The sequence below is a fragment of the Leuciscus leuciscus genome (assembly GCF_965113295.1).
Source record: "Leuciscus leuciscus genome assembly, chromosome: 2".
Lineage (NCBI taxonomy): Eukaryota > Metazoa > Chordata > Actinopteri > Cypriniformes > Leuciscidae > Leuciscus > Leuciscus leuciscus.
The window spans coordinates 42317695-42330872 of NC_138726.1; the positions used below are offsets into that span (position 1 = coordinate 42317695).

General features: G+C 37.4%; 1 protein-coding gene across 1 annotated transcript in view; it reads right to left on the minus strand.

Moving 5' to 3' along the window:
* Window positions 1-407: 407 nt before the first annotated feature.
* ccdc102a (coiled-coil domain containing 102A) overlaps window positions 408-13178 on the minus strand; it is a 60211-nt gene continuing 47440 nt past the window's right edge. Inside the window, exons 7-9 of the mRNA XM_082150194.1 lie at window positions 8066-8236; window positions 7473-7576; window positions 408-1859 (exon numbers count right to left, since the gene is read on the minus strand). Of these exons, the coding sequence (XP_082006320.1) occupies window positions 1718-1859; window positions 7473-7576; window positions 8066-8236 (417 nt within the window). The 3' untranslated portion in view covers window positions 408-1717. The remainder of the gene's footprint in view (window positions 1860-7472; window positions 7577-8065; window positions 8237-13178) is intronic.

Below are 13178 nucleotides of genomic sequence, written 5' to 3' on the forward strand. Positions count from 1 at the left end.
GAACAAAAAAAAATTAAATAAACCATTGCTGTGATCTTGCCATACAGCCTATTACAAACCAATTAATACAGAGATGCGTAAAGAAAGAGATATCCGTCCTGGGTCATCTTTGGTTGCTGAAGCGTGTCTAAAAGAAGAATGATTAAAGTATAACATTTCCTGCATTATAATTAATTATCATGTGAACAATGCACATGTAATCAATGCATACGAGAAAGGTTTTAAGAGATGTTATTATAAAGATGTCAGAGAGAGGCACAGCATCCATAGAAAGGTGCAATCAACCATGTGATTTTAGTTCAAGTCAGCATGCAACAGTCATTTTGATCGTCTTTTCTTCATTATTGTGATGTACATACAATTGAAACGGGTTCCAAAACGAGAAAAGAAATGTGTAGGGCAGGAGCTGATTTTGTCAGTCAATATTTACTGTATATACACTTAACATTTATAGAGGTAAAATACAAACACAAACAAATACAAAAAAACTGTATTACAGACAACTTAGGTAAAAAACGAACATCTGATAAATACTTTAATATGACCAGTACAAATGTCCCAGTTGAAGATGAGTCAGTTTTGGTCCCCATTGCAGATGTAGACAGTATCATATTGCTTAAAAGTCTGTTTAAAATCAACAGAACATTTGTTCAAATGTTCCCTCATGTCCCTTTCAAAGGTTTAATAAAAAAGGGGAAAGCAATTATGCTTGAATACATTTAATAAGAATCCAACCGACTCGTTCACAAACTATCCACGGTCCCCCCTCCCTACTTCCTATATAAAACAAGACTACTCCTCCACTGCAAAGACAGAAACACATTTATATGGTCACCAAGAAGAACTTTGGGACAATTAAAGCAAGACTACTTCTGAAAAACAAAGCACTTGCCTGCCTCTTCAGTAACAACACAGCAGAAATGAAATGTTCCCCAGACACAGGGAACATAATCATCATGTTCATCTGGTGTTAAGGGATGGGGGTGTGTGGGAGGGCCGACAAAAGATTAAATGGGAAATCAAAATGAATGGGAAGAGCAAAAGGGAACAGTGGAAATGAATGGGTGACGAGACAAAATTATAATGCAGGTGATGGAAAATAAATGAAGAGAGGAGGAAGGGAACACGCATGTAAACAGTACATGAAGCAGAAGCGCAGAAGTATTGCATGGATGCATGGGTGCTTTTAGAGGTCATCCCAAGTCAGACAAGAGATGACAATGTGATCCAGACTGTGCCAATTTCCTTCCAGGGTTACTGTTTGAAAGTGTGAACAAGTTACAATGGGCCTTTTTTCAGGCTTGAACTGTGTGTACCAGCGCATGCGTCCACTTATTACTTTACCATGTGCATAATCACAAGGCATCAAATGGGCTTCGTGAGACCCTCAAAAGCCATAGGATTAAAACAGTTTGGTCTATTAATAATCTTTGAACCTGTATCCTTATATTAATCATCTATGTGCCATCTAGGACTGTAACCAGCAATATATTAGTGGAGACACAAGCAGATTTTCTTTACATGAAAGCCCTGGCACACACTTTATAAGCTGTCAAAAACAGGCTACTGAAAAATCGCTGTGTTTATCTGTCTGCTGAGGATTGTGAAGTCTGTGTCCTCTTCTGGACTCAGCTGAGAGATGGAATGAAAGGGAAGGTGAAATGCTTGGGTACGATCTACGAGTCTTTCGTCCATTTCCAGGTGTGGAGTGAACAGTTTAGGGGATCTGAAGCTGCAGTTCTTCTTCCTCATCTTCATCAGGGTCACTATGGGGGCCGTCTGCGTCTTCAGGCCCAAAACGCGTTGAAGCTGATGTCATCATCTTGCCAAAGAGGCCAGGATTCTGCTGACGCCTTAGCCTTTCCCAAAAAATATAAAAAAATGTAATTAAATAAATAATAATAATATAAATCAAGTAAATACATAAAGACAAACGAGAGAAGGAAAGAAAAAAGAAAGAGAAATCCATAATCACAGTGGAATCAAAAAGTATATTTGGGCATTTAAGCCACACTTAATGTAAAATCACTGCATTAGATGAGAAAGATATAATCAAGTGTCATTTAAAGAGATAAAGTACAAGCATACATTTTAAGTAAAACATTTCACTAAAAGTTAAATTTTTTAATTATAAACAATAATTTTGTAATGTACTCTTAAGAATGGCAGTAGAAAGTCTGAGAAAAGGTCTAGCATAATTTGTCACTGTTGATTTCATATTAGGTTGTTCATACACTTTTAAATGGAGCCTTAGCCACTGTAAGTAACTTTAAGTCGTGAGGATTCTTGGTATCTCCATTACGTCAAATAAAATAAGAACAAGAAACAAGAGGTTGACCAGCAAAACAGAGCTCTAAGAATCATAGTAACTGTTTATCTCCATTATTACTGGCAACAATAATAATACATGCTAATGGATAAATAAAATGCATCAGTTTGGCTATAGCTGAGGCCAGTACTGCATCAGAAAAGAAACATGGGCAAATGCAAATTAGCTCAGAGTGAGTCACCAGTGGGCAAATTAATGGAATAAATCATCGTTTTTTTATGATGATGATTTATATGATATCTGAATATTTGAGAGTATTATAACAGCAAACACAAAACAGGTGATCATTAGCACAGACAGTTCTTTCTGACAACACTCTTTTTAATGTCCATCCTTTTTCTTTTGGACTTTTTCGCTCTGTTTTGTGTCTATTCTTGTATGTTTTTGATGTAATTGTAAGGAAATATTGTCCCTGTGGCATGTTAGGAAACATTTCCTGGCCATTAAAGTGCTGCTGGGGTAAACAGACAAGGTAAAACAATCACAACCACAAATAATACAGAAAAAGAACAAGAGGTTGATGTAAGAAATGGAGGGAGAGAGAAAAAACCCTCTTGTCTTTGAACAGTTGATGACTCACTATATTGTTATTTGAATAACTGAACAGATGAAAAGCTTCTCTGGGTGTATTCAGGGGCGTATAAGGGCCCAGGATCCTCCACAGAAGAGAAACCTACTGTCAGGAAACACTAAACATTGCTAAATTACACATTACACTATTTTGACCACAGTGGCTCACTCACAGAGGCTAAAAGCTTTTTGAGTCCAAAGCTTCACAGGGCTACAATTTTCACTAGAGATCATAAATACAGAAACGCATACAAATAGTGAAACAAAATTGATTCTTGTTGAGCCCACACAGTGACTCATGTCTTCAGGGTTTATCTGAGAGACCATGAATATTTGAGGATTTTAACATTTGGGTGGCAGATACAGTAAATAACATGGACATAATTATTTAAAATGTAAATACATGTAAAAAGGATATTTTTTCTTGTAGCTTTCTGTCAGTTCTAGATAGTTCTTCAAACCAAAATCACCAGAGACTAAAATACTGTGTGTAATAATTACTGTGTGATTTTTATCTTATAAATGTTATATATTTATCTATATGTGTATATATAAAATATAATATATTCTAAAATGCAGTTTATTCCACTGAATGTAACACAGCATGATCCTTCATAAATCATTTTAATATGCTCAAGTAACATTTTATCATCAATGTAATGATGTAATCTTGTAATGTAATGTAATGTAAACTGATATTTCCTACTTACACACTACAGCAAAAGATATACTGTAAATAACTAAAAATAATATTTTTTTTGTGTGAAAATACTAACGTGCCTAATACTTTTGCACAGTACTGTATATGACTGCTGTCATTGCTTGACGTTTCATGCCAACTACTCATTTACAATTCAAGTTCTGATCAGCAACTCTGCTAGCCTTTTATTCTTCAAATTGTTCATTGAGGCAAATAATAAACTCAGGCCCTCAGGCATATTATCTGTTCTGTTTTGATGTAAAACATTACACCATCATTTAGGATGTGGAATTGACTTCTGCACTACCAAACCAATGGAAAACCAATGTGACCAATAGGAAAGCAGCAATGTAATTGTTCTACCCCAACGCTACTGGCACAGAGACATGTACAATAAAGAACATGTCAGTCAGACAAAGCAACCGTGAAATCACGACACCAATGTCACGTGCATGATAATCCCATTCTACACCACAGACATTTTCATTATCCTTTGTTTGATTTATTTATTAATATATCCCCTTCTTCAACTCCCCCATACATAACGCAGAGATACTCGCATTTCCCTTTCTCTATTTCTCTCTGCCACACAAAGCTGATGAGTTGCCTGTCACTCAGTGGAGGTGTGCTTTAAGTGCCTGCCTTTTAATGTCTGTACACTCAGATAAGAATGCAACTGGCGAGCTACATTAAAGCTGCATAGATCCACACCATCAGCTCTCTCGAATCTGATCTATCTCACACAAAGCCCCATCACCATGTCTCCGTCTTTGTGCAGCTCATTCCTCCACGCAGAACCGTATCTGGCACATTCCTCAGAGCTTTCAAGCTATCAGGTCTACTATCAGACTACTGGCAGGACTGTACTGCTATACTGTTAGTATATCCATGTCTTTGCGTATGAAATTCATTGCATGCATGTTTTTGTACATAAATGACCAGATCTAATGCAATGTTTTTTTATATCAGTCTTAAGAAAAGCCATAAGAGAGCAACCTCACACTTAAAATTTAAAGAGATAGTTCACCCAAAAATTTAAATTCAGTCATCATTTACTTACCCTCATGTCATTCCAAACCTGTATGACTGACTTTCTTCTGTGGAACATAGAAGATAATTTGATAAATGTGTTTTTTTCCCGTTCATACAACGTAAATCAATGGTCACCAAAACTGTTTGGCAACTAATATTCTTCTAAATATCTTTTGTGCTCTGCAGAAAAAAGAAAGTCATACAGGTTTGGAACGAAAATTAATAAATGACAACAGAATTAGCATTTTTGAGTGAACTCTTCCTTTAAGTGCTGTATGTCTTTTGAGCTATTTGAAAGGTGTTGTAGTTTTTTTAAACCACAAACAGACCATGAGGGTTACAGTCACAACAAAGTGTTCAACGCATGTGGCATATGTGACACGCCTGAGTGTAAATGCAAACCTGGTAGGCTTCTCTGCTTCCTGCAGGGATTAGGAGCATTGTCTGCCCTCATATATCGATTTACACACAAAGTTTATGATTATAGACTGAAGCACATACAGTCATTTACCATCTACTCTCTGTAGAGGCCGAGGTAGAGAGGAAGAGAGAGGAAGAGACAGAGAGAAAGAGAGAATTAGAGCAAGGACCTTAGAAGACAGGACAACAACGAGTAGACGGAACAACATCAAGCCACTAAGGGTGAAACAGAGATGAAAGACAGTGAGTTCACAGCTTTCCAATGAAGAAAGAAGCAAATAGGCACGGTGGGGGTGCCAAATGGTGCTGCCGGTGGGCTGAGCAGAGCTGCTGTCTCATGCTGCGAGACTAACAGACAAACACAGCCGCTGAGAGCAGGACAGCGGGCGAGAGGAGCCAACCTCAATCATGAGATTTGATCCTTTTCTGCGTGTCCACTGCGCTCACAGCAGATATTATGGTTTATGGTATTCTTGCTGCAGGACATAAAGTGGGCGGAGTCACAGCCAGCTGAGAAATGATGCGACTCTGAACTTCCTGTGGCGTTAGATGTGGGTATGAACTCTAAGTCAACTCAGCGACTGAAGCACTATCAGTTCCTTAATGCTGTCATTTCCAGCCTTCTCCTGTCACCTTGACAACGCTTACTCCAAATCAGCCTCTAGACCATCCTCGGTCTCCATGACAACTTGGACAAGCGCTCAACTCCATCTGTCACCCTATCCCCCATGGCCTGCTCCTCTCTTCCTCAATCGCTGCGCTAGTGCTGAACCCTGGCCCACCTCTCAGAGGGACGGTCGGAATGTTCTCGCATCCTTTCTTCAACAACTCTTTCATATTGAAGATTGGCACTCGCTGACAGCCTAGTGAGCAACCTTTTCTCCAAAAAGAGCATTTTATTTTAGTTTCTGAGCAAACTCAAATATGTTTTGTTTATATATATATATATATATATATATACACAGAAATGTGGCACCTCAAATTAAAGTATATGTAAAAAACATGCTTTTTTATTCAATCATTTAGCAATGAAAGTGCATTTGCTTTTTCAAAAAAATTCTTCCTTGAAAGTACAATGAAAACTTTCATTAACTTAAAAGTGTTTAATGAAACCATTAAGGGACAGGATTCGTTCCAAACTGTAGACATGCATGAAACCTCAAACTTAGGATTTTCCCAGGCAAAAGGAGGTACAAGAATATCACTAGCCTGGTTTCCATATCAGATTTGCACAAAACTTTTGTGATATTTTCTAAATGTCGATAAAAAACTATTGGGAAATAACGCGTGTTTCTGCCTCTTATCTGCTTCAAGGTCTTGATAAATTGAGGCATTTCTTTGTTATTTAGAATCCAGTATTCCCATAATACTTTTATCTTTTATGAGTTTAATAAAGAACTCGTCTCATCTTCTGTCCAAACATAACATGTCATCTTTAAAGAATGATTGACTTTTACTTACGCCAGGTGACCTGTAAATGCGAAAAACTGTTTCCATTGCAGTTTTGTGAAATATTCCTTTTTCGAATGGCCTGAAAAACCACCTCGCGAGTTTTTGCAAAATTGATGTGCTTCCATTGGGCATATTTTCAATTCGCAATTTCAATTTGTGCAATTTAAAAGGTAATGGAAATGCAGTTACTGATTAATGGGGGAGAGCTCTGTTGAAATGGATCAGTATGCGACGACACAAATCAGTAACAACCACTCCATACAACACTCCTTACATTTTTTTCAGAAAATGAAAAGATCGCCTTTAAATCACAATGCCATTTTACCTCAAATGAGAGTAAGCTATTTTTTCTCAACAGTCTGGACTGAATCCAAATGACATCTCTTCCTATACCCAACAAAGGAAAGTTAGCCGTGTGCAAATCCAATGTGAAGAATCCAATCTGCAAGGCTGCATTTTTTAGTTAAATGACTTTTGTTTTCATGACAATCTCATAATTTAATCATATGTATCAACACAGGTGTGACTTGGAGGAATTATGCTTTGAGAATGTCTTAATCATTAGACGCTTTTCATCAGTCTCTACAAACACCACCATGCCGACATGCCTGTCACTGTTCTCTCCAGCTGCGGGGGGCCCGAGCCCACAACACTGCTTCAAAGTCTCCCTGTTACTACGGTAACCCACAGCCAGGCAGCCTGGGATTGGCTGCGGGTAGGTGCAAGCCTGAATGCAGGCAGAATAATGAGAGAGAGACTAAAAGAGAGAACGGGCTGATGGAATCGTTGACAGTTTACCCTATAAACCTGCCATCTTATTCATGATGTTGTGTAACAGAAGCTTATCCTGTATTCATTACTGATCAAAAGAGATCTGAACTGAACACAATATTCTCAAACGGATCACACAGTTGACCTGGTACAGAGATACTTCTGAGTCAGTGCGTGTGCATATATTTATGTGGTTACCTGGATTGTAGGTGCTCCAGCTGAACTTGTAGGTTCTCTGACTGCTCCACCTGCTCATCCAGGGATCTCTGTAGCTTTCTGGTCTGATTATGAGCCTCATCCAACTGAAACAATTGCATAATACATAGTTATATATATATATATATACACGTGTTGTCAATATAGCATACATTCATTGATCATAGCAAACGTAAAGATTTGGTTTTCAGTGATTTACAAAAAATTTTGCTGAGAATTCTGCTGATTTAAATATATCACTAATACAATGCTATCTAGCTGCTGATCAAAACTATGAAAATGACTTGAGACAGTCAGGAGAGATAGGAAGAATGGGTTGAAAATTCAACATCTAATAATTGTATGTTATAATTGTTTGTTGTCCTAGCAAATATTAATTTATCTCTATATAATTGTGTAAAGTAACAGCAGAATCAATTTGTTGTAAAGTTTAAACAACATAACATACATAACATAACATAACATAACATAACATAACATAACATAACATAACATAACATAACATAACATAACATAACATAAGAATACATCCCAAGCAATTATGAATTTAATTTTGAGCAAGTGCTTTGGTTGACCTCATCTTCAGCCTGGCCCAGCTCTTTCTTCAGCTCCTCCACCCTCAGTCTGAGTTTCTTAACTTCTGTCTCATGCTGTTCCACACGCCGGTTAGCATGTGCTAGCTCAGCCATCTTCTCCTGGTACTGTTTTTTAACCTTGGAGTGGACGTGCCGCAAATCTGCCAACTCCTGCAAGAGAGCAGATGCATTGACACCATGTTCTAGATACAAGACAGCTGAGAACTCCATCATCATAATCACCAACCTGTATACTGCTTAGTGACAGTAACCTTTTCATATACTTTGACACAGAATCAGTATAAAAATGTGTGTTTGTGTGTTAAGGGGGTATTATATACCTTATTAGCCTGGCTCATGAATATTAATCAGGGATCTAGTTATATTGGGATTATACTCTACTGATGGTACATTCACTGGTTTGCAGAAGCTGTTTGGCCTGCAAGAGTTTTTCTCTTTGCACTGCAGCCAAGCAAAACAAAGCTCATAAATATAATGATTATTGCCCGCGTGTGAGGTATGATCTGTAAAAACTCTAAAAAGTTCTATAATGGTTACTACACCCATTCTAAAAAACTAAAAGTGCTGTTAACATTATGCAGTGAAATAAGAAAAACCCATTTTCAGTATGTCTAGTTTAAAGGGGTTGTATAGTGCCCCTTTTTACAAGATGTAAAATAAGTGTCTGATGTCCCCAAAGTGTGTATGTGAAGTTTTAGCTCAAAATACCCCACAGATCATTTTTATGGCATGTTAAAATTGTCCTTTTTTGAGGGTGAGAAAAAACGCTTTGTTTTGTGCGTGTCCCTTTAAATACAAATGAGCTGCTGCTCCCGGCACAGAGGGCGGAGCTACAACAGCTCGCATCATTAGCAGCTTGCAGACACGCACTAAAATGTCAGAAACTGTTCTGCCTTTTATGTTCAAACCAGAGTCGGACAAAGATGAAGAGGCTCAAGAAGAAGTGACAACATGTAGAATGCAACAGGACGGTTCTGAATGGTTAGTCGATTCATTTATGTAGCTGATGTGGAGTTAACTATCCTGAAGTCATTGATCGCTCAATCGCTCGTGTGGGAACTGTTGTAAGATGCCTACAGAGTGACATGCTATTGCATTTGTGTTATCTACTGTATTGCAATAAATGTGAAAAGACGAATGCGACAGCTTGAGCAGACTCACAAATGTGCTCTACTATAACAACTCTTTCTCTTGTTGCGTGTTTCCAGGGGCAGGGTTTATGTCAATTTTAGGGTTAGTGGTGTCACTAACCCGGGAGGAACCTTGTGTAGTCCCTACCAGCCGTTTGTTGTAGTCCTTAAAAAGTGATTTCTGTAAAAGAAAATATCTCCCTTTGCTAGTTTGAACTTTGAGCGTCGTAAATTTGCAGATGTTGTTTAAGCTCAAACAGTAACATTACACTAACTAAAGTTAAAAAGTGAAATCATAATCAACCACCCCTTTAAAGTAAACATTTTCACATGCCATCAAGTGGATATCCTTTTTGAACTGTTTTAGAGAGAACACAGGTCACAATCACATAGCTATTAACTTATCAGTAATGAAAATGAAGTTGATTACCTTCCTAGACATTAATAAAAAGGACTCTGTGCTTCAGTTCCCATAACAACACAAGGGATTATGTCAACCCAAGTCATATGTAATCAACAAATAAAACACGACCAACAAAGAACATTATGTTGCCAACAGAAGGTGCATTGCCCCCCATAGTGCTTGTTTTCTTCTCTTATTATTATTATTCTGGTCCCATTGGAGTCTATTGCAGACTATAGAGCAGTAGAGTAAAAAAGTTTAACACAGTAATATGTCATTTGTATAATACAAAGCTGTAAAATGTAGCCCATCATGGCTCAAAGGAACAGTGTGTTGGATCTATTTTCTATTACAATTGAATACTTTTGCTCTGCCTCATTTTTTTGATACCATTTTTGGGAACAGTGTAAATAAAACAGCAATGCAGAAATGTTCAACTATACTTTTTATATTATGAAAGCCTTGGAAGAATCTCTTTACATCTACCATCTTGAAAACCACTCAAACCCACCACAATAAGCTGTGCCCTGATTAGGATCCAGAAACCACAGCCTCAAGTATTTAAATCAGACAAGACAAACTAACACTGACAATGTATTCTGTATCCGGGTATTTGTCCAAGTCGATCTTAATGTTAGACAAGACCAGACCTCTGAAGAGAGACAGTTCCTGGTATGCGCTATAGCCCATATATTGTGGTATACCACAGCCCATATATTAAACAACGAAGGAAAACAAAGACAAAACAAACTAACGTAAATAAAGAGTGCATGTGGAACAGTCAAAACAAAGAAATAATTTTATATTATATTATATATACACAGACCCTTTCCAAAAATTTTTAATATCATGGAAAAGTTGATTTATTTCCATAATTCCATTCAAAACGTTAAACTTCCATAGATTATAGATTCCGGGCCCACAACTTAAACGATTTCAAGTATTTAGTTGTTTATTTGTACATAATTTGGGCTTCCAGCTCATAAAACCCACGAAAACAGGATTAAAAAAAAATTTGAATATTACATGAAATCACACAGTAATTACACAGTAATACCATGGTCATTGAACCAGGTTTTGGTTCTTTTGGCAGTGTGGGCAGGTGCAAATCCTGCTGGAAAATGAAGTCAGCATCTCCATAAAGCTTGTCTGCTGAAGGAAGCATGAAGTGCTCTGGTAGACGGCTGCGTTGAGTGGACAGCACAGTGGACCAACACCAGCCGATGACATGGCTCCCCAAACCAACCCAGACTGTGGAAACTTCACACTGGACTTCAAGCATCTTGGATTGTGTGCCTCTCCATTCTTCCTCCAGACTCTGGGACCTTGGTTTCCAAATGAGATGCAAAATTTGCTCTCATCAGAAAAGAGGACTTTGGTCCACTGTGCTTTATTAAATCCAGAGTCAACGCCGCCGTCTACCAGGACATTTTCAGAGCACTTCATGCTTCCTTCATTTTCCAGCAGGATTTGCACCTGCCCGCACTGCCAAAAGAACCAAAACCTGGTTCAATGACCCATGGTATTACTGTGTAATTACTGTGTGGTTTCATGTAATATTCTATTTTTTTTAAATCCGGTTTTCGTGGGTTTTATGAGCTGGAAGCCAAAATTATGTACAAATAAACAACTAAATACTTGAAATCGTTTAAGTTGTGGGCCCTGAATCTATAATCTATGGAAGTTTAACGTTTTGAATGGAATTATGGAAATAAATACACTTTTCCATGATATTCAAATTTTTTGGAAAGGGTCTGTGTATATATATATAAATTTTTTTATTTTAATTTTTTTATTAAAACACACAACCAAACAATCTCTTTACGTTTCAACTTTAACATTGAAGCCCAATTCACCATTCAGGCATTTTTTCATTCTCATTCTGAGAGCAAGAATACAATGATTTTTATCTCTTGTTTTTTACATTTACACTACCTTTCAAAGGGTTGTGGTCAGTAAGATATTCTTTAAAGAAATGTAAATATTTTAAACATAAGTACTGTATGCAAATGACAGTAAAGACATTTTATAATGTTAAAAAAGATCTCCATTTCAAATAAATACTTTCTATTTGGAATTATAAAAAAAAAAACTAAATAAATAAATAAATAAAAACTATCATGGTTTAAAAAAAAAAAAAAAGCTCATTAGAATGATTTCTGAAGGATCATGTGACACTGAAGACTGGAGTAATGATGCTGAACATTTAGCTTTGCCATCAGAGGAATAAATTATCAAATTGTAATAACATTTCAAAATATTACTGCATTTTTTTTAATCAAGTAAAGGCAGCCTTGGTGAGCATGAGAGGCTTAAAATCTTACCGACCCTAAACCTTTGAATGATAGTGCACATATTACCTGATGCATATGTACGTAGTATAACAGAATTTAAATCAGTGCTGGAACTTAAACATTTAGATCCAGAAGTTTGAGGACATGTGTTTCTAAATACATGTATAAATAACAGTAAAATAAAACACTAATATAATCAATAACTCATTAATCTACAAAAGTCTGAAGTACTTTCATGTATAATGCAAGTTTGTCCATTACATTGGCAACATATGGTCTTACACACTCACTTCAAATCAACAGTTAAGTCAAGTACTTATGAGTGTCTCGACCCAGGATAATCTACTTAGGGTTCCGACCTTCTCTCATTTCTGTACACACACCGCTCATACAAACCTCTGTGTGACCATTACAGTGAAGAACAAAGAGAGGGAAGGTCTAGGGAGATCGAGGGGGGTGGAAGCCAAAGGGAAGCACCAGATCCATGAATAATTTAAGAGGATAATCAAGTAGCTAGACAAATCTCATTCATAATGTACCTCCCCCATCACATGAGCAGCCAAACTGTCTATTTGTTTTAGAGCGGGAGCATGTATGCACACATATGGAGGTTCATACGTGTTTAGTATCAGTGGTTCACCCTTTTCACACTGATATAAAAGAGTAGATCTAAAAAAATAGATTAAAAAACCCCCTAAGATACATAAGATAGTAACAGCTTAAAAAGAGACAGAAGAGTAACACACACACACACACACACACACACACACACACACACACACACACACACACACACACACACACACACACACACACACACACACACACACACACACACACACACACACACACACAGCTCAACCCTGAAACACTAAACTAAAGTGACTGCAAGGAGATTGCGAAGGCGAATTGGACGAATTCCATTAGGAAGCGCAGAAACACCTTTCATTTCAGAATTTAATTGAGGCTGTGATCCTGCAGCGCCATCAGCTGCTGTCATTAGTGTGTGTGTGTGTGTGTGTGTGTGTGTGTGTCTCATCAGTGGAGAGAGCCACAGCATAGTTAACCTCAGAGCAAATCACACTGCTCTGTATGTGGAGCACATCGCTCAATATGGCCTGTCGAGGTGTTTTGTGTGTGTCTGGTGTGATCAAAGGTGTTTTTGACAAATCAAATGTATTTAAAAACCGTCAATGGGACTATATCATGTGATGTGACATACATACGAGCATTTTTTTTAATCAGGCTTATATGTTTAGGTTCAG